The 27,768-nt window shown below is 36.9% G+C and overlaps 1 protein-coding gene across 1 annotated transcript in view; it reads right to left on the reverse strand.

Moving 5' to 3' along the window:
• Positions 1–26,982, reverse strand: part of zcchc14 (zinc finger, CCHC domain containing 14) — a 36,182-nt gene extending 9,200 nt beyond the window's left edge. The window contains exons 1-9 of the mRNA XM_079603550.1: positions 25,635–26,982; positions 19,245–19,371; positions 5,887–5,957; positions 5,615–5,686; positions 5,249–5,334; positions 3,958–4,052; positions 2,517–2,553; positions 2,150–2,435; positions 1,878–1,966 (exon numbers count right to left, since the gene is read on the reverse strand). Of these exons, the coding sequence (XP_079459676.1) occupies positions 1,878–1,966; positions 2,150–2,435; positions 2,517–2,553; positions 3,958–4,052; positions 5,249–5,334; positions 5,615–5,686; positions 5,887–5,957; positions 19,245–19,371; positions 25,635–26,279 (1,508 nt within the window). The 5' untranslated portion in view covers positions 26,280–26,982. The remainder of the gene's footprint in view (positions 1–1,877; positions 1,967–2,149; positions 2,436–2,516; positions 2,554–3,957; positions 4,053–5,248; positions 5,335–5,614; positions 5,687–5,886; positions 5,958–19,244; positions 19,372–25,634) is intronic.
• Positions 26,983–27,768: the final 786 nt, after the last annotated feature.

A 27,768-nucleotide genomic window follows, 5' to 3' on the forward strand; every position in this document is an offset into this window, starting at 1 on the left:
GACTGGATGTAAATGGTTGCAGCTAGCATACTAATCCAAATAAGTGACAAAATAACGCAAACATTTTCCTATTTACATGTTGTGATTTGTATAGTCACAGAGTGTACAAAAAACAAAGTCACATGAGACACAGACATATTTTAACCGTATAAATACTGGGAACTATATTCTCTGAAGGCGAAGCACTGCTACTTGGGCGGAGTGATAACCGCAGCACCTGAGACGCGCCGTGGTGAGGAGCAGAGAGTTCGTTCAGAGTTTGGGTAACAGAGTCAGCAATTTATAAATAGTAAAAGCGTAGTTTACAATCATGGATTTTCGCTGTATTGTATAGAACTGTGACAATAAACAGGGGAGACCAGGTAATACCATGATGTTTCATAGAATTCCAACTAAAAACGCTGACCGGATGAAGAAATGGCTACTTGCTTTGGATATTGATCAAAACACACCTAATGAGATTATCAAGGGACATTATGTTTGCTCGGTACATTTCACTGAGGACGACTATTTTCAAAAAATTGAATTTGCCACAAGGACCATGAAACGTGCGCTGAAGGATACAGCCATCCCATCGATATCACATACAGGACAAAGTGGAGCGGCTGCGGTAAGTGTTCCGTTATATTTTTTTAAATGTTTAGCCTAACGTTACTGTAACAGTGCCATTAGCTAACTTAGATCTAATGTAACGTTAGTGACACTATTATATGAATAGGGTGGTAACTACTATTGCAGTTGTTTACGGGCTCCATGTATCCCCTGTAATGTTACTATTGTTGCCTCGAACGCGCTCTGTCGTCCCAGTAACACTTGAGCGGAGCTAGAGTAACTCACGTGGTTTTGTTGACAGAAGAAACAACGGGGCGCGTCTCAGGTGCTGCGGTTATCACTCCGCCCAAGTAGCAGTGCTTCGCCTTCAGAGAATATAGTTCCCAGTATTTATACGGTTAAAATATGTCTGTGTCTCATGTGACTTTGTTTTTTGTACACTCTGTGACTATACAAATCACAACATGTAAATAGGAAAATGTTTGTTTTATTTTGTCACTTATTTGGATTAGTATGCTAGCTGCAACCATTCACATCCAGTCTTTGTGCTAAGCTAGGCTAGCGGTGGGTGTGTCAAACAGACTTATAGTACGCACGGAGGTGAAAAAGGTATGTATGGACTTATCTAACTCTGGGGGATAAGGTGAATAGGCTAAAGTCCCAAAAAGTCGGAGTGTTCCTTTAAGTTATCGTCTCGTTTGCATTTTGGCGACAGTACGCAAAGGCGCGTAGTAACACAAGTGGCATTACGCATTCTTGATTTTTGTCGCGCATGCGTACCTGCGTACCAGTTATGTGCACCCCTGATTATAGGAGTACCAGTGGCTCAGGATAAGACAAAAACACGGATTGGAAAATGGATTCATGATGAACTCGCTCATCATATAAATTTAGTCAATTTTGAACGGAAAAAAGTTAAGGACTTTTATTTAATGCTCATTGCTCAAAACTTTTCAAAATATGACGCGACCCCCCACAGAGCTCGCTGAGGCCCCCTTGTGGGCCGCGACCCCCCTGTTGGGAACCAATGTTGTAGAGTCCACGCCTCGGCGGGTTAGTGTTGTTTTGGCCAAACAGCCAACAGCATATTAGGCCAGTGGTCATAATATTTTGGCTAATTTGATAAGGTGCTAAATGTGCTAACCGGTTGCGGTTTTTACACCCATGGAAAGCAAATGTAAAAGGGATGTTAGAGTGCATTTTCTATTTATCATAGCAGCAATAACTGCATTTAAAAAAATAAAAAAATAAACCAAAGGTGGTTTATGGCACGATACACACAGATTTAAATGCGTCTGTCATATTATGAGCACAATCACACTCACTTCTGAAGCTCCAGCTGAGTCTTTAGTTTCTTCTTGGCCCCCTGAGTGAGGTCGTACTTGTTGAGATCCTCTTCTGTGAGAGCGAGGAACTGAGAAAGTGAATAAAGAGATCATAATTTAGATAAGTTGTAGTGGGAGAGATTTGTTACGAAGGACAGATGTATTTCTTGGCTGCAATTTCCGAAATCTGTTCCCTTAACCTAAATACATTTAATCTCTTATCTGAGATATGATTCTCATACCAAGGGAAAGAGCCACTTTAAGTCACGTACCTCCTCCATGGTTAGCTGTTTGAAGACAGGGTAATATTTATGCAACCGTAGTTTACGAAGCCAGTCCAGGATGCCGTTCTGCTCCGGGCTGGGCTGCTGGGATAGGGGTCCGGGGTTTATGAGGTGCGTCTGTGGTGGACTGCCCTCCCCTATAGATACAGCAGAGCCGGGGAGGATGGCCACCGCTGTCTGAGGGGGGAGAGGGGGCAGGTGGGCAGGGGTGCTCTGCGGGAGGGGGGCATGGACGCTTAGGACAGGCTGGATGCTGGCGACACCACAAATGGGCCTGGGACAGAGTGATAGAGGATTATGGATGGAGAGAATAGAGATGTGTTAGAGTTTGGGGTGAGGGGTTCGTTCAACTCACCTGCTCGCTCCCCTATACTGAAGCAAACAGCTCAGATCTGAAAAACATGGAAGTGACAAAGTGTGATTAAACAGTATAGGATGATTTGACATGAAAAGAAGAAAATGTCAGAAAATAAATTGAATGGGTAAATCTCACATACACGTCACTTTTCACATCAAAATAAAAAAAATATGTAATTCATTTGAATAATTATTTAAAATATATATATAAATAAATAAAAATATATTTTTTATAAACAAAGGAATTTAGCAACAAGTCTTCTATAAGCAACAAGATTTATTTATAAGAATGTCTTTTTTAAATTAGAAATGTTTTTTTTGTTTTTTTTTTATTATTAATTTAAAAAATATATAATATTTGACAAAATAATGCCTATTTAGGACCTTTAAAATTTCACAAATTTTAAGTATTAATTAAGCACAGTTTACTCCCAAATACCATAATGGACCCAACAGTTTTTTGGATTTGTTTTTGATTGTGATTTTAAAATAGATTTTTTATTAGATCCATATTGAATTCATATAAATTACTGTAATGCACATAAAAAACAAATACTACCCATTATATATATATATATATATATATATATATTATTGTTTATATATAAAATAGTTTTTGTTCTTCATATATATTGCTGTATGAATTTTTTTTAAAAATCATATTGCAGTAATTATGGATATTTTTTTGCATTACATTAGTGAGAATTGGGGGTTTTATGTCTCCCTATGATTTTGGGGTGAAATATGAACCCAGATTATTATTATTTTGACAGGTTTTGTGAGCTTTCGCTCAACCTCGGTATGAAATTGTCTAATCAAAGGGCCAGGCACATTTTTATTTCCCCTCTTACCATGACTTATCCTTACGTACAAAAACTTTATTTTGAGCCCCCCATAAGCCCAATTCAAAGGGGAAGGCTATAAAACCGACATTTTAAAGCTATACAAGCGGTACAGGCCCAGCACTGCACCAAATGGCCCATTTGTAATGATATTGTTTCAACTACAGGCTATTGAGTTATAAACAATCATAATATTAACAATAATAATAATAGTGTCCATAATTAACTCTTATTGTATTTGATGGCTAATGGTGAAAAAATTAATCTGCAATGACTATTCTACAATTCACATTATCAAGAAATAAGAATTTTGCACTTATTTCTATCCAAGAAATAATCCAAGTCTGTCCCTTCCCCCACCACTAAAAATAACATCACAGATACACATCTAGGTTCTAGTGGCCTTTCGCCCTATTAATAGTTTCCCAAGATGAGGTCACTTCTGAAGCATCTCAGCACAAGCAGGTCAAATCAAATTCCATCTGAGCTGAAACAAACTCCAACCCCGTTTCCCCAAGTAATGGTGTGGTCCTGAAACAAACCTCTATGGTGAAGGGGCAGGGATGAACCATTGCAAGGGGGAAATAATGGGCTTACTTGTGCTAGTAGGGAGCTGCGGTGCGGACGACGTGCTGAAGAAGAAACAGACTTTGTCGTGTTTGAGAACATGAGGCGGAAAAGAGGTCAAGCATCTGTGGGATTGAGGAAAAATCCACAAATTTAATACAATTTTGATTAGGTTTTGATATAGCAAAAACCAAGCTGGACGATCTACAAAACAAAATATGATATACAAAATGAATAAAGAAATGTAACAAAATAAATAAATGAGTATGTATATATATATATGGCTAAACACTAAGCTTTTAATTGTTTTAACCACAAATTATTGGTCATGAATTAGCTAAATTTAAGCAAATGCACAACTTAAAAAACATTTCTGTCTCAGAAAAACAGTTTTTGGCAGAATATAGGAAGTTTGATTCAGAATGGTTCAGAGTTGTGGGGAGAATTGTGAGAACTTTGATGAATCACAATGTAACATGAGTTGGATGGTGATTTTTAAAAATCTGCTGAGAAATATATAAAAAAAAATGCATCTCTAGCACAGAGAGGAAGAGGAAGAGTGTCATTGTGTGAGGAGCCCTTTTATCTGCTGGTATTGGTTACTTCACTGTGAAAAGTTATTTAATGCTTCGGAGTACAAGAGAATATTGAAGAATGGCTTGCTTCCCACAAATGAAAAGTTGTTATCTAGTAAAGAGGAATAATCAGATGCTGTTTTTCAACAAGACAATGTTCCTGCCCAAAATGAAACTGCTTGAGAACAAGTCCATCAGGCTCATGTTTTGGCCTGGTCATTTGGTGTCACAAAACTTAAACTAACTGGGAAACATTTTTCACCTACTAATGAACTATCTGAAGCCATAAACATTGAGTGGAACAACCTTCTTACTGTAAAAAAAAAAAAAAAAAAAAAAATATATATATATATATATATATATATATATATATATATATATATATATATATATATCCTTTTGATTCATTTAATGAATCCTTGCTGAATAAAACTGTTAATTTATTAAAACTATAGTATATAGAGAGAATGATCCATCTATATATATTAGGTTATTTTATTAAATGAGCATTTTAATTTATAACAATATAGAATAATAAACAACAATATTTCCCCACATATATTTTTACTAACCCTTTTAATACATACAAAAAATTTAAAAATTTGCAACTGCATTTTAAAAACTATCTGTCTTCAAATATATTGTAAATATTGCATTTATAACCCATCCCTGATAAAAACATTGTTTAAATGAGAATTAGTGTATCTGTTTGCGGATTCCGTGTTAGGATTCAGAAGCAGAAATACCGAGGATCTAGTTCATGAGTGGAATCAAGTCCAGGCATCTGAGGCAGAAGTTGCTCCAGACATTCATCAGGAAAGAGCTGAGAGAGCTGAAGAGAGAGAACAGAGACACAATCACACTTTTTCACAGCTCATTGTTGAGTGCTGACAGGTTGTAAAGATTCACTGGTTTTCAACTTCACAGCATTGATTATTCTTCAATCAAAGTCAAAGCATTTTTCGACTACACAACTTTCCAGCGGTTCCGGTGATGGGCAAGAAATTAGGATGAACAGGAATGCTAATGTTTTATTTTTAAGACTTTTGGTCTTTACACACAGGCTCAACATTTCTAACACGCATGTGACGGCACACATGACTGTCACGCACCTGGGAGATGAACTCCAGCACTTCCTGAGGGGTTTTGCTGACAGTCGACAAAGTGGAGTCAGACCACAAGGCCTTCAACCAAGACAAAAGTATTAAAAACATGACATGCCAACAACATTTTACATTCTGGCTACAATTATTCTGTAAAACATATGACACAACAACAGAAAGGACCTATTTTTGCTTGATACAATAAGATAATATGCAGGAGATTTTGATCAACGGTTACTGTTTTTCCAACAGACTTTACTGGAAACTGACACAAAACTCACCTCCAGGATGTATTCTGTTGGTTTGTCTGATTTGGGTGTAACTCCTCTTAGTTCAATTCTTTCAACATAAACTGAAAAAAAAGCACAAAAAATACAAGAAAGGTTCAAATCTGTTTGGTTACAGAAGACTTTTACATTGTTGCATTAAATGCTGTTCTTTTGAACTTTCTATTAATCAAAGAATTCTTTTTTTTTTTTAATGCATCACGGTTTCCACAAAAATATCAAGCAGCACAAAATTGTATGATAATAAGAAATGGTTCTTTTTTTTTTTTTTTTTTTTTTTTTTTATACTTTATTTTAAGATATTTTCAAGTAAATACACAGAACAAACAACACTAGCTCAGACTACACACACACACCAAAAAACAAAAAAACAAAAACAACAACAACAACGTATATAAAAGTATATTAATAAAAAGCTGCACAACAGACTAAGTGCCCAGAAGGGATATGCAGCCTAGACCTTAGATAAGTCTTTGGGGGCCGACTGAGCTGTTAACTTGTCCAAATACCCGAGAAATGGACCCCAGACAGCGGAAAACCTTTCAATAGAATCAGTCCTCAAAAGCCGAAGTCTTTCCATCTGTATGACAGAGATCATATCCGTAATCCACATCTGGAAGGAGGGGGGTGAGGGTGACTTCCAGTTCTTAAGCACAAGTCTCTTAGCCACGACCATACCCAGCATTAAGGACTGTTTCAATGCACCTGAAAGGCAAGAGGTGCGCTGTGAGAGGCCGAAGATGGCAAGTTCAGCGTCCGGTGGAAGAGGCTTATTGTAAGCCTTGGAGTACCAGTCAAAAATGCTTGACCAAAATCCAGACAATAACGGGCAAAACCAAAAAGCATGAGAAGCTGTATCCTCTGCCACCTTACACCTGTCACACATTGGTGAAACGGAGGGGAAAATTTTATGCAATTTAGCTTTGGTGTAATGTAAGCGGTGGATAACTTTGAACTGGATCAGTTGGTGTCTGCTATTGACTGAACAAGCATGTATCGTAGCCAAGCACCCGTCCCACGTGTCATCGGTGAGCTCAACTCCTAGATCCTCCTCCCAGGCCTCTTTAAATCTTACAGTGGGGGCTGGGAGGCAACTTCCAAATAAAGAAACATATTTAGAAATAAGACGTACAGAGCCAGGAGGATTAAAAAAAACATCGAAAAAAACATGTTGCTCCGGGAGGAGTTCAAAATTACAGATTTTTGACTTCACGTAATGTCTGATTTGTAAATAACGAAAAAAATGTGCATGAGGCAAATCAAATTTCTCTCTTAACTGATTAAAAGATGCAAACCGTCCCTCAATATAAAGATCTTTAATGAAACCCAAACCCTTTTCCCTCCAGACATGATAAGTTCTATCAGACCACGGGGGTAAAAAGGAATGATTGTAACAAATCGGCGTATGAACAGAGGTCTCCGGCAGGGACAGAACTTTTCTCACTTGATTAAAAATTTTGACTGAATTTTTCAAAACAAAGCTTAATTTATTCAACTCTTTGGGCTTATCCAATTTGGAGAACAGCAGTGAAGTTAAGGAGTTGCCAACAGCCAGGTTGGTCTCCATTTGTACCCACAAGGGGGCCTCAGGGGTCTCATTTCCCGGTGCCCCCTTCAGCCAGAACATTAAAGCCCTAATATTGGCAGCCCAATAATAATGTTTAAATACTGGCATACCCAGACCACCCAGAGACTTGGATTTTTGTAGATGACTCTTAGAAATCCGGTGGGTCTTATAATTCCAAAAATAGGACAGGATTATAGAATCTAGTTCCTTAAAGAAGGCAGAGGTAAGAAAAATAGGAAGATTTTGACACAGATATAGAAATCTAGGAAGAGAAACCATTTTAATTGAATTTATACGGCCTATCATAGACAAAGGTAAAATTTTCCAATTCCCTATATTACTTTTGAGCTTAGAAAGAAATTCCACAAAATTTAACTTAAATATTAATTTGGGATCTTTGGGGATTGTCAGTCCAAGATACGTGAAATTATCCCTAACTATCTTAAATGGCATATTCTCCAAAAAAACAGGGCTGTAATTGTCAGAGAGAGGCATAAAGTTACTCTTTGACCAATTAATGGTATATCCCGATAGTCTCCCAAAAGAAGTAATTAAATCTAAGAGAATGGGAACTGATCTCTCAGAGAAGAAATTGTTCTTTAGCACCAAATCAGCACATCATGCAGAATATGTGACCCTAGGTCACAAAACCAGTCACAAGTCGCACGGGTAATAACAATGATCAGACACACCTGGATTAATCAGTTTGTCCAATAATGACAGACCGGAAACAAAGGAGCTGCCTAAAGTTCAGGAAGTAGTGCAGCTGTGCATAAAGCCCATTGTGGCAATAGCCAACAATACATCGATTTTTCTTTTATGCCAAAAATCATTAGGATTTTAAAGGAACACTCCACTTTTTTTGGAAATAGGCTCATTTTCCAACTCCCCTAGAGTTAAACAGTTGAGTTTTACCGTTTTCGAATCCATTCAGCCGATCTCCGGGTCTGGCGGTAGCACATTTAGCATAGCTTAGCATAGATCATTGAATCTGAGTAGAGCATTTCGCATTTCTCGCAAAAAAATGACCAAAGAGTTTAGACATTTTTTGACTCTTCTGTAGTTACATTGTGTACTGACTGACGGAAAATGAAAAGTTACGATTTTCAAGGCCACTATGATGACTAGGAACTATTCGAAAATGGTAAAACTGTTTAACTCTAGGGGAGTTGGAAAATGAGCCTACAGTATTTCCCCCAAAAAGTGTAGTGTTCCTTTAAGTAAAGATCATGTTCCATGAAGATATTTAGTAAATTTCCTATATATAAAACATGTATTTTTGTGAGTGAATGCAGCACAATCGCCAACATAAATGGACAACTTTAAAGGCGATTTTCTCAATGTTTCGATGCACCCTCCTCAGATTTTCAAATAGTTGTATCTCGCCAAATATTGTCCTGTCCTAACCATACATCAACGGAAAGCTTATTTATCCAGCTTTCATGTGATGTATAAATAGCAATTTCAAAACTGTACCCATGTGACTGGTTTTGTGGTCCAGGGTCACATATATGAAATCATATTCGTCACAAAGTTGAGATTTGTCTTGAAATGCTGGATTGTTGCACTCTTGCATTCCACGCATAAAAATATAGTTACATTTACCCCAAATAACTGAATTACATTCACTCCCCAATCTTTGAATAAGAATTCCACACATACTCTCCATAATGAATTGTGGTTGTATTATCAAGAACTTAACCTCTCAGAAGGTTTCTGGCAGGTTAGAACGCATTCGAGCAGATTTAGCTAAGGAGGAAGAACCTGAGAGAAGCCATTTCACAACATCTTTTGGTGGCAAACCAGTGAAGTTCAAAACGTGAGCAAGAGCATCAGAGAGAAAATAAGGAGCGACAAAAGACAATATATATTGTTTCATAACTTTGTCATCTTTAGATGGTTTGATGTTCAAACGTTTGGGGTTAGTGAGATTTCTTTGAAAGAAAGTTAATACTTTTATTCAGCAAGGATGCATTATATTTATCAAGTGAGAGTAAATAGTAAATACATTTAAAATGGTACAAGTAATTTATATTTGAACTTTCTATTCATCATAGAATCCTGAAATAAAATGGATCACAGTTTCTACAAACATATTAAACAACTATTTTCAACATTGATTAGATAAAATAAAATAAATGTTGTTTAAGCACCAGATCGGCATATTATAATGATTTCTGAAGGATTATGTGACTGAAGACTGGAGTAATGATACTGAAAATTCAACTTTGCAACATGTATATAAATTACATTTGAAAATATATTCAAATACAGAACAGCTATTTAAAATGTAATAATATTTCACAATATTACTGTATACCCCGTTTTACTGTGTTTTTCACTTTAAAAAAAGCAGCCTTGGTGAGCATTAGAGAATTCTTTCAACAACGTTAAAAAAATGTAAACAACTCCAAGCTTTGGTATGGTAGTGTTCGTGACATTCATATATTATAAGTGTGACTCAAGTGTCCAGCTTAAGTGTGTACATATGCACACACACACACACACACAAATGTCACACACAAGCGTGCAGGAACACATCCGGAGTCTGCTCACCGTAAACATGGGCGAGCGTGTTAAATATACCCTGCAGAGTCAGCACTTCCTGTAGTGTGTGTGTGTGTGTTTGTTTGTGCTTGTGTGTGTGTGTGTGTGTGTGTGTGTGTGTGTGTGTGTGTGTGTGTGTGTGTGTGTGTGTGTGTGTGTGTGTGTGTGTGTGTGTCTGTGTGTGTGGACTGAAATGTAATTCTGTGAGTTCTACACATCCGAGAGCAGAAGAACGCCTTCAATTCTCTCATTGACTGAGATAAATATTTTAGCCATTTCTAAATATAAGATCAAGCGACTAGCACAACAAAAATTGTGGTCCTCAAAAAGAAAGTATGAGCCATACAGATTTGAAACGACATGAGAGTTAGTAATCGATTGCATAACTTTCTTTGTTGTTGCACAGACTTTAGAGCTTTTTCATGGTCTCATCTCTTTCTGCATCTCCGGCAGGCGAGTGTGAGCTCATCTGGAATGTTCCGGAGAGCAAGAGGCTTTTCCCTTCGGCAAAGAGAGGTGGCTGTCTGCTCCTCCCAATCCACCCACCAAACCCCTCATTACACTGTGTTTTTATATGTGTGTGTGTGTGTGTGTGTGTGTGTGTTTGTGTGTGTGTGTGTGTGTGTGTGTGTGTGTGTGTGTGTGTGTGCGCCGTGGAGTGAAAGTGAACCACAAACCCAGAGAGAGGTCACCGCCAGAGGAGGAAGAGATTTGTGAAGTGGTTTGAGATGACAGACGGACAAAGGCAAATGTGTGAAGTACAAACGGGATGAGATGCGAAGTATTTTTAATCTGGAAGGGATTTTTTTTTTAGTATTTGCACAAGTGCAATATCACTAAAACTTTCCATGCCGGATGTTACAATTACATTCAGGTGTTTTCATGATGTTTACGATTATTAAGATTGCATGGGAATCAAACGTTTATACGCATAGATGATGCTTAAAATAGAACATGATGCGGTTTCCTTTAGAAGATGTCATTTTTAGAGTATTTTGCTCTGAAACACTCTTCTATCACACTAAAATATTTAACTACATCAGTTCTCCAATAGGCTATGCATTTTTACACTATTGTTGTAACAAAGCAGACTTTAAACTATTTTCTACAAGCCCAAAAAGCAGCAAATAAAACATGAAAATCCTGTAGAGAACAGAAAGGCAAAATGGTGTAAATTTTACACATTATTGTTGTAATTTAAATGTAAAAAAAATATTAATAATACTATAGCAATAATAATGTTAATTTATAATACATTTATTTTTATATAGCAATAATAAAAATTACGATTATTATTATATAAAAAGCATATATTACAAAAATACATGTTATTAATGATACAATTATTATATTTATATAAAATATATTGAATTAATATAAAGTACCAACATATTAAAATATACTATTGATATATATATATATATATATATATATATATTATTATTATTATTATTATTATTATTATTATTAATCATTATTATTATTATCATTGCGTTTAAAATTTGGTGTAATATTAAGTGAGTGAAAAATACAGCAATAATATTATATATATATATTTAATATATCATATATTGAATTAATATATAGTACCAACACATTAAAATATACTATTTTATATATATTATATATAAAACATTTATATAAAAATATTATTATATTATTATTAATAAAAATAATAATTATTATTATCATTGCTATTTAAAAATTGGTGTAATATTAAGTGAGTGAAAAATACAGTAATAATATTCGAGGACACAGCACAAATACATTGTTCATGATCCTCCCCCTCCCTCTGACCTTTCACTGCAGGCATCATTGCACTTTTCAAGCTTTGCTCACTGCACAGGGGCATTATGGGAACACACCTGCCATCTCTCCTGTCCTCCCACGTGAGTTTTCAGCACTGGGCTCTAATAACTCATGGATATGCACAGGTGCAGCTGACCTGAACAAGTTGTTTTCTTTCATCTGTCACTTTTTGCTTCTTTCTTTCTTCACCTCTCCTGTCTGAACCTCCTGAAATGATAGAGGTTGGTTTTCTATACGGTTATGTCATTTTGCTTTGAATGTTTCAAATAACATAACTTGATAAATACACCTCCATTCAGTATTTTGGGGACAGTACGACAAAAAAAAAAAAAAAAAATTATATACATTCAATTGCTCAAAAGTGACAGTAAATACTTTTACATGGTTACAAAAAAATTTAAATGTTATTTTCAACGTTCGATTAATCAAAGAATTCTGGGAAAATACAACATTGATAATAATAACAAATGTTTCTTGAACATAAAATCAGCATATTAGAATGATTTATGAAGGATCATGTGACTGAAGCCTGGAGTAATAATGCTGAAAATTCAGCTTTCCATCACGGGAATAAATTACATTTTAAAATAGAAAACAGCTATACTAAGTTGTAATGATATTTCATAATGCTAACTGCATTTTTGATCAAATAAATGCAGCCTTGATAAGCAGAAGAGACTTATTTTGAAAACATTTTTTAAAAAATTATATATTTATAAATGTAGTTTTTTAATTATAAATATTTCAGTATGGAATGTTATCATACACAAAACATACATATGATTATATAAATATTAGATGACAGTAATAATTAATGTTTGAAATGCCACCTATAAATATATATATTTTATCATTAATACTATATACAGTTCATTATATTTAAAATAATTAACTTTCATTTTATGAGGAAAAAATTTATTTCCCAGAAAGATCTAATCTACACCACGTTTCTTTGTCAATATTGATTTTAATAAAGTTTGAAAACAATGTGATCTCTTATAAACTGTTTTGATGTGACTGAACTTAGAAGAGAGAAATATGTATAATCTACATAAAAAAATATTATAAATATGAAACACTTAATATAAAAACTAATGATGTGATGATTATTTGTGTTTCGTCACAAAACTTTTGAGTAACTGTGCTGAATTTCTTTGAAATCAGAGTATTCTTTGAAATGAAATTCATTTTCCTTTCATTCCAATTCAAAGTCAACATCCTGTCCGGCCAATTCAATCACTCATGAAAAGTCTGTTCATGGTCAGAAGGAGGAACTTCAGGTTTTCTTAGAAAACTGTAGGATGGGTTTCCATAATACTTCTGCACTCAATCGTACCTCACAAAATAACTATTCGTTTTTTTTAGATATTGGATTGGGATCTCTGTAGTTTTAATTCTCTTTTCAAATAGCACAAGATGTCTCCAGTAGGCTACTTCAACCAATCTGTTATTTGATCTAGAAAGTCCATAATGGAGGTGCACCAGGTGACGAGACAACAAATTGACCTTTAGTTTCATTCAACAAATGTCTTAAAGTACATTTGTGAAACTGTTCTTTTAAATTCCACCCTAAAAGTTCCTGTTAACAACCCACCACATTTGAACATAAGCCGCGTTTCCACCGCGGGAACTTTCCCCAGGAACTAGGAACTTTGTTTACACCGCAGGAACCAGGGTCTAAATGAAGTTCCGGGCAAAATATTTCCCCCTCCGAAAGTCCCTGCTGGCGAGGTAGTACTTTTTCAAAGTTCAGGAACTTTCGGGGGCGGGACTTGTGCGCTGAACATGCTGATTGGTTGTGTTCACGCCGCATTTTGACTGGAGGACTCCACGCAGCATTCTATTTTAACCGGCATTTTTAAAATCTATTGCGGTTCGTGGCTTCATGCATTAAGTTGTCTGTCTGCAAATATGGAATTTAATAAATTAATTTAAAAAAAAACAGCTGGACCGACGACGAGGTTCAGGCTTTATAAAGCGTATTTGTGTAACAGGACATTTTCTGCGCGTTCGTCCTAGCCATCTCACATTCAATGTCCGCAATACATCACAAACACAACTACAGCACAGTTTAATCTCCTCCATACTTATTATAAATGTGGCGCTCAAAACTGATTACTGTCCGTCGCAGACTGGGAGGAGCAGTCGCGCGCAGTTTATAATCTTCCCGGTACTTTAGACCGCGGTGTAAACGCAGAAAGCAACCGGTCTGGGGCAAAAAAAAGTTCCTGGGACAAATTGTTCCGGGTAATTTCGGTGGAAACGCGGCTATACACTAGGGTTGTCAAGGTACCAACATTTCAGTACTCGGTACCAATACCAGTACATTTACATGGTTTTCGGTACCAATTTAGGTACCAGAGCAAAAACTGTTGAATTAAATACATAAAATAATGTCCAGTTTGTCTCGTCCGTTGGTTATCACTGTCTATTCATCGCAGTTTCTGATTCAATCGCACATTTAAATACGGTTGTCGATCCAAAAACTTTGACTTGCACTTAGCAGCATGAAAAACTAAACTTGTATTCAGATTGTGAATGGTTCATAAACAGAAAGCAAGAGAAGAGCCTCCCATTTAAAAAAGCTGTCTTAATTGCACAAAGAATCTCTTCTTTTAATCGTGTTTAATCTTTGTTGGTTATAATGAAAGGATTAAGCGGTTAAGGTTAAGCGGATTCTGACTAACGTACTGACTGGCACCTCTGATTGGCCATTGCAGTCATGAGCTCAACAGATATGATAGTGATTGGATACAATGCTCAACGCTTGTAAAAAGAAACCCTTTACGTTCAGAGAGCGCTCAAACAAACACGAATGAGTGTTTAAAAGCAGCGTCTATCAGCAGTTACCGAATATACCCGGTATTTTGTTGATCCTGGAACAACATTCCTGTCCGAAAATTTTGTCCTAACCTTATCCCTACCCATAAACCTAACCCTACCCATAACTTATCCCTAAATGATAGGTGAATAAGAATGGTTCAGAAGCCCCTAACCCGTGTTGTAAGCCAAAACGTGACATACAGTCAACTGATTGGTTGATTGGAATGTTACTTGATGAAATCACGTTCACAACCCTAAAACATCTCTCTTTGTATCACACAAACAAACAAACAAACACATTTATATACTTTTTTAATACACTCCCACACACATACCTTCCTCCCTATGCTCTGTATAGTTTGGATGCCCCGGGGCTTGCAGTTGCCGCATACCTGATGCCAGGCCGGGTAATCCGAGGCATTCTCCCATTCTTACAGCTCTAGTTACCCAGCGAGCATTATAATGCACACATAATAACTCCACACACAGACAAACATTCAAGAACAGACAAGCAGATCTAGAGTCATGGATGCATACACATCCTTTCCAACATCAACTCGACAAACAGTCGAACTAGACCGAGCTTCTGGGAATTTCAAAAGATCCCGAAAATCATGTGAGATCCTGGGAAGAACAGCTGTTTTGAAAGATTTTGATCCGACTCGTGTACATGTATATACCTCACAGGTTTTAACAAAGTCAATATCCAATGGGAGTTGAGTATGTTCGATTGAACCCAATAAATATGAATGTGTGTGTGAGGGTGTTGACGGATTGCTACGGCTCGTGCTGAAGGCATGCGGTGAAGCCATGAGGTAATGCAGCAGAGAAGCATTAAATTACCAGCAGACAAAACAACAGTCTATCTCTGCTCTGTTCGATTCCAATGGCCAGTTCCTCCAGCACACCCGCTGAGCACAAAAGCCTCCCTGAAATGACATTTCCATTATGTTATGGTATAGATATGCAATGAACGGAGCAATATGATCCCAGGTCATAAGAATAAGCTATATACACAACCGACCATATCTAATAGCGTCAGGCATCTTAGTTTATATATATATATACACAAACACATGGTTCAACATGTCAAACGTCACTGGCATTTTCTTTTGCAAATGTAAAAATCTAGAAATACATTATGCTGATGAAATAGAAATAAAACTCTGAGAAAAGCTGAGAATATGCACGACATGCCAGTATGCAAGTGTTTTCTGGGGGAAAAAGAGCAGATTGTGGATTCCAGTTGTTTTGCTATCCAGAATCAGGTAATCCGTCTTCCTTTTGTGCTAGTTTTTCAAAGCAAAATTTAATTGGATCACCCTAATCCAGATACATACTTTTTCACATTACCAAATCTGAATTACCAGTGCTGTATGAGATCACAATGATCCCGTTTACATGGACAGCAGTAATCTAATTATTGATGATATTCTGATTAAGGTGTTTACATGAATTGCTTTTAGAATATTCCTTTCATGTTCCCGTTTTACATGTTATAAAACACAGATCGATTAATGGCACACGTCATTACGTCACCATGCCACTGACGCCGTCCGACGTTCCCTCCAGAATTTCACGTGACAACATACAGTTCGTCTTCGTTACGGTACCATATACAGTTTTGGGTGTTTCATTTTTAAGTTCACAAAAGCTTCAAGTGCAGTTAATTATTTCCCATGCTATACGTGCTAATAGACGGCGGCAGATACATATTCTGATGCCAGATTTCTTGTTTGCTGTCAAACGGTTGACCAATGCCGTGTGTGTATGTGTCCTGACGTAAAATTTAGGGGCTGCGTAGATCCTCATCTGACCCAACCCAAATAAATAATAATAATAGACAAAATAAAAAATAAAAACAGACAAATATATGCAATAAGGGATGCAATATTTAGAAACTACTTTTGACTGTCTCTGATGATTGAGTCATTGTAATTAATATGCAGTGTAAAAAAACTAACACTGTTAGTTAAAGTTAAATATAGGAATTTTGCTTGATATTGGCAGCTGTTTAAGAGATTATTTTATGGGGACCTTTTTACTATACTGTATTAAAATACGTAATAGGTAGCCTAATTTGTACTTTATAACTTTAACAGTTGAACAAAAATTAAGTTCAAAATATAAATAAATAAGTATACTACATTATACTAACATTGTATTGTTTGACCAATTTTAAATCCTGATTCTTTGAATCGAAATTACCCAATCCTACTAAAAAGTTTTGAACAACACATACTGAAGGTTTGATCCAGATCAAAACCTATGGATTCCTTGATCTAATGTGAATCCCTATTTTCTTTTGAACAACCCATTTCCAAGATCTAATCCAATACGCTAGCCGGAATCTGATCAGATTACTTTTGAACAACTGGGCCCTGCTGGTGCTACTGTTGCATTACTGTTGCAAAAATACACACTTATGCCCACAACAGAGCGTAATTCAAGAAATGACAGCACACATCCCAGGAAAACTTGTGTGGACATGTGAGTCTATGTAAGATGTAGTAGGTTGTGTCTCTAATATTCTCCACAGGATTAAAACCGAAAACTACACAGTCTTTCAATAACACAGAAACCAGCCTTGAAAAGTGCCAGGACAAGATATTCCATTAAACATGTTCCACAAGTTCAGAATGCAAACTCTGGGGACTCATACCCATGTTTATTTACAGTCTGTCCACAATAGGAAAGTTCACACAGAGTGCAGAGTCCACCAGAGCAAATTACCAAAAATCTCATAACTACAGCTAAAGAACCCATTAAACCTGATAAGCAGACCCTTATGAGTGAGGCTCAATCTTCAACCAGATATGGAATTCATAATAAATGGATTTCATGTAGTATGCATTTCGGTTTTAATAACAATAGAAAAGCATTGCATTCCAAACCCTATAAAGCAATGTTAAAACTCTGGAAATGAAAACTGAAAATAAACTACCGGTATACTTCGTCGCAAACCTTGAATCTTCAAAACCTCAAGAAATGGAAAAAACACTGTATATTTTTAAATAATTGAACACTGTACTTTATATATGTTCAGACACTTGCATGTGTCATTATATTATTAACATTTTACCGAAATCAAGCTCAAATGGAGTTACGAGGTTTTTGACCAGCACATTTTTGGGAGAATTTCGGACATACGTGTTGTGTCCGTCAATAGAACGGCCGCATCTGAGGCAGTAAGTGCACTGCGTTTTCATCAACTTACAGGTTATAAAGTTTACTGCAGCTAAGGTTTTTCTGTCATTTGGCCAAAATCTCATGTTATAAAAAATGTCCTTCACACAGGCTATTTAAGACAGAATTGGATATGACTCTGTGACAAATCCTAGACTAAGACACTTCTCTGCTCCTCAAATATTTGAGTAAAGAAAACGCAGCACTCATTCAAAGAGTTATTTATTTTCCATTGCATTGCAAACAACCAGAGACGGTCCAAAAAACACAGACAGATGTAAAGGGCGACCTGACCAATAGTAATGATTTATGAAAGAAAAGAAAAATTACGCAATATGGAGCTGCGAGGTTTTGTTAGTGAGGCAAAAATAAACACAACAGCTGTCCATACTCTGTTGGAAATGCAATTTATTCAATATTATTTAATAATAACTTCTATATTCAGTACAACAAAGCCCTTGCTTCTATACTAGATATTGCTTATTAGTCTTTGTAGATCTGTGTGTGTGTGGGTATCAACTAAATTATTTTTGTGCACCTGATACAAGCCGCTGCCTGCATCATATAAATCTCCAGTCTGGGAACATTCTTGCTTCCCAATATGTTACAACAGCGATGGTCAAAAACACGTGGTCAAAACAGTCACTCTTTGTAAACTTTGTTCGATGCGAGTGCTGCTTGCTCTAATATGACCAGTCATTTATGCCGTCAATCATCACCCGGGTGTTTATAGCTTGCGGGCACAGGTGAGGACGAAACAGCACACATTTCCTTCTGTGTTTTAACAGGCACTCAGAGTAAATTCGAACAGGCACAAAACAATGATAAAAGCTCTGAGCATAAGGACTGCCCGATGGCCCATGGCTAGCTTGAAAGATGCTTGGGACAGTTGACGGAGCTGTCACTGCACGATTTACTTAAAACAAGGGAACGAATTATTAAAACGTGTTGACGTATTAGTAAGTCGTGGGTACGAATTGTTAATTCGTGGCCATGATATACATATTTTTTTCCTGCATGTCATGTGTTGGCTCCATATGATAGTACAAAGCATACAAAAAATTAAACTTCTACTACATTTGGACATCGCAAGAGGTTGCCTCATGGTTTTTCTTGGCTGACAACTACCAATTGAAATGGTTCAGGTCAAAAACTGGCTACTGGCTAGATATAACAGATACTGGATTACCACCTAAAACTAATCTCTTTCTGCAAACTAACTGTCACTCTGATTCATTTATCCTCCTCTGCTGGAAAAGGCCTGAGAGGAGGGGAGAACATATTTTCAACCAGCTGTCTCACATGAATGAAACTTTGGTTTAAAAGATTTCAGCCTGTGCATTCTTGTTCCAGCTTCTGTATTAGCATGTCTTGCATCCAACAACGTGTGTGAATCTGCATCTAAAGTTGTGGAACTCACCTTTGCTGGGTTTTCGGACGTGCACTTTAAGTGGCATTTCCTGGCACAAGAGTGACGGACTTGGCGGCACCATTTCAGGACCCAAGCCTTCATCTGTCTGACCTCCTGTGACCTCTCGTTGTACAGTCTGGAAAAGAAGTCAAAGGTTAAACATAGGTCAGGATTGAACACGGGCGTACCGTCCCATCAGTGCTGTCACGCTTGGGTGGGTCTTGCATTTAAATGCATTTGCTATTTAAACAACGTGGAAATGATAACTGCGTCAGGCTGAAACTAGCAAAAAAGCATTGAGCCGGGTGTATGATAGGGCCCAAAAAAGTTGAAATTACAATAAAGTCACAAGTGCAAGATACCAAGTCTCAATGTGACATGTAAATTCAGAATTAAGAGATATAAAGTTGCAATTATGAGATATAAAGTTGTAAACTTTTTTTTACTCTTGTATGACGCTAAACAGTTTTGTTACTGTGTTGTTGGCAAACATATTCATGTTCAATGAAACAACTTCCTAAAAACTGACTAAAAAGTGAGTCATGGACTTCCTGGTAGTAGATGACTGTTCTATAATTAGTCATTCTGGTAATCAAGCCAACTCAATAGACATGTGCCATTATGTCATTTTCTTCTGAACAGCACATCTAAGAATTAAAAATAAAACATACAGGCCTTGTTTCACAGACAGGACTTAGTTTAAGCCAGGATTATGCCTTAGTTCAATTAAGACATTTAAGTAGCTTTTATAAACGTGCCTTAGAAAAGAACATTTCTGGTGTGCAGCTTGAGACAAAACAATGGCACTGATATATTTTAAGAAATGTCAGTGCAAGTTACTTTCAGTTTAAGCAGCTCAAGCATGCATTTTAGTCTAGGACTAGGCTTAAGCCTTGTCTGTGAAACCGGGGGATTAATGCAAATGTTTCCCATTATAGCTTTGATTTATCAGATAATCAGAGTAGAAATTCCACAACCCATTCTGATTTCTGCTCTGAGGTTACATCTCCCAGCTTGCTAAAGCAGAGTTGAAGCAAAAGGAGGCCGGTACCACAAATGCTAAGCACAGCAGCTAGTAAAAGCCAGCTCTGAAACCAATTAGGACTACAGTACAGTCCACTGCTGCCACATCCACATCCCACGCTGCCAAATCTCCGCTCCTCTCTTCCTCTCTTTGAAAAACATGCCCTTCTGTTGAAGACTCAGCCGAAGTGTGGATCATAACACAAAGGAAAGAAGTCCTTGGAAAAATATAGCTGAGAAAATCTGTTCATAGCAGACAAAGAAGAGCAAGGCGACAGACACAATGTGAATTAGCCTTATTTTTATATTAATATAATATAGCCTTATAAGTGATTTGTAGTTCCCAGCATGCTTTGCAAGCGACTGCATAAATTTAGGGATTAAAGTGTTATTTTATGTGTTTTTCAGTAAATGTAAAGATTTTGTTAGTTAATATTAGTGTTTAATGTTCAGTTATGTTAGAAACTTAGAGGATTTTCTGTAATATTTTTGAATTTTGTGGTTACCATTATGCAGAAGAGTGGCGACTGTGTTTAGGGTGTGGGCACTCGCTATACTTTATTTGCATTGTACTTCGCAGAACTGCACACGTAATTAATATTACTATGTAAAAAGTGGTTTTAATAAAACACTAGTAACATCTAGCATTAGCTAAAATTAAAATGATGGTGATTTTAGGCAGGACAAAAACTAACCTGACCAAACTTTATCTAGCAGGATTGATTAAATGAATTTAAGTTCATACAACAAGATTACAATAAATAATTTCAAACAAATTAGATTTTGTTGGAAAAGTTTTCCTTAATTTAATTAAGTTCATTCAACAGCTTATTTTTGTGTGTGTGTTTGCACCCAGCTCTCTAAGATAATGGCATCGGTCAATCAAAAAATGTATATCAGTTAACCACAAGTAAAAACTGAAATATTGTCGATTATTTTACAATTTAAAACAACTGTTTTCTATTTTAATATATTTCAACTGTAATTTATTCCTGTGATGGCAAAGCTGAATTTTCTGAAGCAATTTCTTCAGTGTCACATGATCCTTCATACTAATTTCTCATTGATATCAACTATTGAAAACCGTTGTGCTGCTTAATATTTCAAAAGAACTCACAACTTTCAAAATGTATGTAGTTTTTGTCTACTGAAAGTGAGGTTTTTTTTGTCAGCTGAACAATTGGCATGTTGTTAAACGGCAGTCCATTCCATTGAACACACTGTACCTGTTTTCATGCCTGTCAAACATTATATATGGTGCCTCTATTGCTTTAAAAACACAATATGTGGAAAGTGCTCAAATGAGAAATTTGGATGTCATGGCATCTTTAAGCAGTGCTATCAGACATGTAATTCAAATAAATGTGGGCGATTACAATCAAAGTATGACAAAAAGATCCTTGACACAAAAGAGCATGTTTTTGTTGATGTTTAGGCTAGTATAAAGGTCTCTTGAACAAGCGAGCAGTCGGTGCTTCCTGATGAATCACAGGAGAGTTACACAGAGGGCTGATTTAAGCATGGAGAAATGTGCTGAGCTTCACTTCATGAAAGCCAAAACCAACAAATCACTAAATAGAACCGCCTTCTCTGCCTTCACAGGGTACTTTCCCACTACACCCGCTGAAGCACAGGTCTCGGCAGCATGTGTGCCTCATGAGCCCATGTCAGTGCAGATAACACTCCACCAGAGATATTTAGATCTGACAACACTGCATCACACAATAAAAGACTCAACATACATTAGGAAGAGTTTTATCACATTTTGTCAACATGTATTTTTACCGTTTTGACCGCACATTGATCCTTCACTGTAGTACTGTAAGTATAGAAACCAATAACACATAACCAAAAAGTTTTATTTTAATCACGAAATCACAATAAAAACAAAAAACACCGACTGATTTCTGAAGGATTATGTGACAGTGGACTGAAAATACAGTCAGTAAAATTCAGCTTTGCCATCACAACAGTAAATTACCCTTTAAAATGTATTCAAATAGATTTTTTATTTTATTTTTTGAATTAGGGCTGTTAATCGATTAATCGGGATTAATCACATCGAAGATAAAAGTTTGTGTTTACATAATAAATGTGTGTGTGTACTGTGTATAATTATTACATATATATATATATAAATACACACACATGCTATATATTTAAGAAATATTTGCATGTGAATACTGTATATAGATTTAGCTATATATAATTTATATTATATATAAATATTTTATATATAAATAACACATTTTTCTTAAATATATACATGCACGTGTGTGTATTTAATGATACACAATACACACACATTTATTATGTAAACACAAACTTTTATTTTGGATGTGATTAATCGCGATTAAACGTTTCACAGCCCTTATTTGCATACTTTACTGTATTATTTGGTCATATACAATACAGCCCTGGTGAGCATAAAGCACAGGACACACCTCGCCTCTCATTGGCTGCGTCTCGGCCAAAATGCTACGCTTGAACACACCAAAAGGACTACAGGCGACTGTCAACTAGCACGTGTGTTCTGCTCCTGCGTGTAAGGAAATATCTGTCTATCAGCAGGTATCAATAGTCTATTTTTCGTCATTCAAAAAGGGAAACCTAAAATAGGACTGCAGATATACAAACCGAAAACAAAGCAGTTCTTGCTTACCATTACCGGAATATCAGTCATTCTGATCACTTAGTTTCTTCATTATAGCCAGCTCATGTTATTAAGAAAATATTTGTGTATTCGAATGCTCAGGTAAGATGATGCAAAATTTGAACAGCCTTCTGTCTGTGCTTTCATGACTTCTTTGCTCGCTTTCATCATTTTCGCTTTTATTCTCGTGCACTGACTCGTTCGATAAGCTGAACAGCCAATCAGAGTTCTCTCTCTTAGCGATGGCCTGATGCCGATTAAACTTGCAGAATCGGCCCAAAATAGACCCAATGGTGTTCGACTAAAGCCAATGGTGCGGAACATACAGAAGAAACTAAGCCAAACAACGCTCAAAAACGGCCCGATGTTGGTGTGTATAGGCCTTAAGTGACTTATTTCATAAACATTATAAAATATGAATTATTCCAAACTGTTGAGTGATAGTGTTAGTGTATATACACTCCTGGGCAAAAATAAATAAATTGGGCCAAGCCCAAAATGGCAAAACACTAAGCTTTTATTAGTCTTAACCACAAATTATTGGTCAGGAATTAGCTTTTAACAAATGCAAAAACTTAAAAAGCCATTGCTGATTCAGAAAGACATCAAAGACAGACTGAAGTCTTTGGCAGAGTATGGGAAGTTGTGTGTGGAGTGATAAATCACAATGAAACATGAGTTGCATAGTGATGCTCCAGAGCGGTGTCTTTAAAAATCTGCTTAGAAATATAATAATAAATGCATCTCTAGCACAGTGAAGCATGGAGGAAGAGCGTCATTGCGTGAGGAGCCCTTTTATCTGCTGGTATTGGTGAGCTACTTCACTGTGAAAAGTTATTTAATTTGCTTCGGAGTACAGGAGAATATTGAAGAATGGCTTGCTTCCCACAAATATAAAGTTGTTATCTAGTTGTCTTTGCAATGTTCCAGACCAAATTGCAAAGACAACCAAGAAGTTTATTGAGTACAAGTCCATAAGGCGAATCTCATTACAAAATACAAAAAAGTGGTGTGGTTCTTTCTTTCAGTCTCAGTCTCATACAGACGGTGCTGTGGAGGCATTTCAATCTCTGCTTAGACATATCAAGAACAAGACGACATGAAGACAACAAGATGCCATAAAGACAGACGGACCTGGTGTGGTTTTAATAACACCAGCTAAGAGCAAAAATAAATAAAAATCCATAGCAGATGCTATGCAATATTCTTCAGAACTGCATCGTGTCAGCACATTTAATGTCATTTTTACATCTATTTATTCTGGAACTGCTGTATAATATCATATTCTATAATGAAAGGGTTTTGCTGCGTCTGTCAATTTTCAAAGCCTGTTTGTTGACTCACCAAGCTAACATTTTTGAGTTACAACATAATTATACATTTGCAATATTACATTACACACTGGGTTAAAGAAAGTGTAAGTGTGAGTCTTACGTCATCGTAAAGGCATTGCTTCATTGAGACTCCTGCACGTGGAACCCCCGTGAGAGGATGGAACCGATTTAAACAGTAAACACTCATTGGTTGGGAGTTGTGTGAGATCTCATGGCTGAATTGTTTGTCTTTGCCAGATGACCCCAGTTCATTATTGTTGCTCTTGGTGTTCCCCATAGATACTGTAGAATAAATCAGGTCTGATCTGTATATCTTGGGGTGTATGGCCTAGTGCTTAAAAGTTGAGGCTAGTAAGCAAAGGTTGCGGGTTCAAACACCAAAAGGGGTTTTATGAACCATCAGCATCGTTGAACTGAGACACTTAACCCCAGGTTGCTCAAAGGGGACAGTTCATGTTGCTTTGGATATAAATGTCTGTCCTATAAGGCATTAGTTATAGGCTAAATTAACCACACTAACATTATTTAGCATACATTCATAAACTCGTTTAACACCTTAAAGGGATAGTTCATCTAAAAATATAATTTGTGTCACTATTTAGTGACATTCATCTGGTTCATAATCATCATCGTATGACTTTCTTTGATTTACTGAAAACAATAAAGATTCATTTTGCACACCCATTGATTTGCATTGAGGAAAGTGTGTGGATATTTTTATTTAAAAAAAAGGTGGTATTGACCATAAAAATAAATAGTCTATTCAACTAAAGCAATATTCGAAGTCTTCTGCAGTTATACAGAATCTTTATATAGTATATGCCTATATAATTGATTATTACCAATCTAAAAAGTATTTCAACCAATTAGTCAACCATGTGACCCACTCATTTTCTTGACATTCAGCAAAATATCTATTTTTGTGTTATATGGATTAAAGTCAGTTACACAGGTTTGGAAGTCTCAGTAAAAAGGAAGTAGTGCAGATCTTTTCTTTCGTATCGTGACATACAATGATCCGAGTGTAATAAAGTATCGAAAAAGAAAAATGCAGGGCAGGGAATTGGTTTTATGCATTGGTTGTTGATTAAAAAATGTGGGGCTTTGTACACAAAAGTGAAGGCAGATGAACAGGGTTTAAGCGGACTAAATGATTGGAGAGGTCCTCCATACATCACCAGACAGAAGTCTGTCGTTTTCGCTGGAAGATGCAGTCATGACATTTTGATTAACTTTTCTTTCTTTCTTTCCTTTTTTTTTTTTTTTTTAACTAAAATGAAACGGATGTGCAGGGATGAATGGTTCACAATAAGATAAAGATCAATAAAACGCATTTTCGAGAATATGCAGGGCGAATTCCATTACATGCAGACTCTAAATGTTTCCCACCTTGCAGCACGGACATCCGGCCTGGCAGGAGTTGAAGGTGGATGAAGTGATGAAGGAGGAAGAGAAGGTCGGGGTCACGCTCACGTTTGGGAGAGCAGCAGCACAAGCCTCGCCCCCATGTGACGTCGACGACGCCTCACCAACTGTCACCTGTAGGATCTTCTGGATTTGTGTCAACTCTTGCCTCAGCACCTGCTTTTGATGAAAACTAAAGGCGGGATGGTTCGAAGCCATGGTGAAGAGGAGCAAAAATTGCTCTCCCGTCTGGCCATCGTTAAGCTGAAGTCCGTAGTTATTAATGATGGTGTCGATGTGAGTGAGGGTGCGAAACAAAACTCCGGCCGCTACGCGGTTGTCCGAGCTGAGGAGCGCGAGTGAGACGAGCAGTTTGCTCCTCACGACCACATCCGTGATGTTGGCCAGGTTGGCGAGGTCAGCCGGGTTGTTAGCTTTGATTTCTGCATCCCTCAGAGAGTGGTAGTCTTTTCGGGCTAGGTCTTCCAAACAAGAACCGAGGAAGCGAAGCTCAATGGGAACGCATAGGTCCAAAAGGCCGCAGAAGAACTCAGCCCTCTGCGCCGAACTCAACACGGAGAACCAGCGGTAAACCTCCTCTCTCTGAACAAAGCATCTGTTCTCAACCATCTTAGACAGCACTTATAAAATGCATCAGATATTAAAAACAAAGTTCATACAGCAGTGGTCGATGGCCTTTACGAACTTTACAAACTTCCAAATCATTCACTGACGTAAACATCCATGAAGTTATAGGCAGTGGTCAGTCTGAGCGTCTCAGAACCCCTACAACAATACATGCTACATGGTTTCCTTCGTGTTTTATATGCCAGCGATTGCATTATCTCGTCAAAGCCATATCAAGTTGTTAAAGAAACAAATTGTGTTTACTGTAATCCAGACGCGCGGCGGCGCAGCCCCTCTGCCCGCCCGTGTCTCTCCTTTTTCGGCAAGCCCCCCTACGTGATCCCCACGTCAGCCAGTTATTCAATAGTCTCCAGGACACATTATAAAACAAGCACATTTCTTTCAGATTTTACAGTATCCGTTAGAACGATTCGTCCACATGAACTTATCGGCATTGCTCTGCACGCGCAAAGGACCCGTCTTCGGGCAATAAACATTTTGTGTGGAAAACTCCCCAATTTTAACTTGACTGGTCCGTATATTCCTTCCTCGGACGATGAGTAGCGTTCGTTACATTTTTTTTTAACGTGACACTTTACCCGCTGCTTTTGTTTGCACTTCACTCGACGCGAGTGAATTAAATTAATCTACGGTTTCGTTACCTATCATTATCCTGTCTTGAAGTCGAGTAAGGAAAACTGAGTGTAGTTCACTATCCCAAACTTCACGCAAACCCTGCCCACTGCTGATTGTTATTGGATGAGCAGCTTGTCAGTCATCACATTCTGCGCCGTGATTGGTCAAAACGCCATTCTCTTAAATCTCTCAAGCGCCTGCAGTCATATTTGATGTGGACAGTAAAATATTGTATTATTTAAAGAGATAGGGTACATTCACTTAACATACATTCTTAACCGAATTTTAGACATAAGGTAAATTTATTAAAATACTATGAATTATTCCTGTACAGGAAAACCCCTTTTCTGAAGTATGCCTTTGGATAGCCACTATAGGCATATAGGAAATCTCTGGTTTTGTCATTTAATGATGTCAACTTTCCCGAAGATGGCGCCAGTTGTCCCAGGGCTCCATCAAGGACCAAGTCATAATATCCTCACCCAATCTAGTGGATTCTATAGGCCTACTTTCTTAAAAACAGTAGTATTTAAAAAACTAAAACAAAACTAATCAAAGTTGTCCTCCTCAGACAAGAACGGTATAACTTTGAGAAAAGGTTTTTATCCAATTCAAATGTTGACTACTGTACTTTCCACTCTGTCCTATTTTTCTTTGTATACAACCTACAACGGTTACTATTTTATTTTCCCTAGTGCCTTGTTGTTTATTTTTAATTATATTTTTGCATTTCAATTTTGAGGAGAAACAACATAAAAGCCAAAATTTCTTACAAGTGAAGTTAATATGGCTAGTCTCATAAAACTTGGGATCGTTTTGGACAAGCTACTCAAAAAGTAGTTTCAGAGGGGGAAAA

The sequence above is a fragment of the Phoxinus phoxinus genome, assembly GCF_949152265.1.
Source record: "Phoxinus phoxinus genome assembly, chromosome: 25".
Classification (NCBI taxonomy): domain Eukaryota; kingdom Metazoa; phylum Chordata; class Actinopteri; order Cypriniformes; family Leuciscidae; genus Phoxinus; species Phoxinus phoxinus.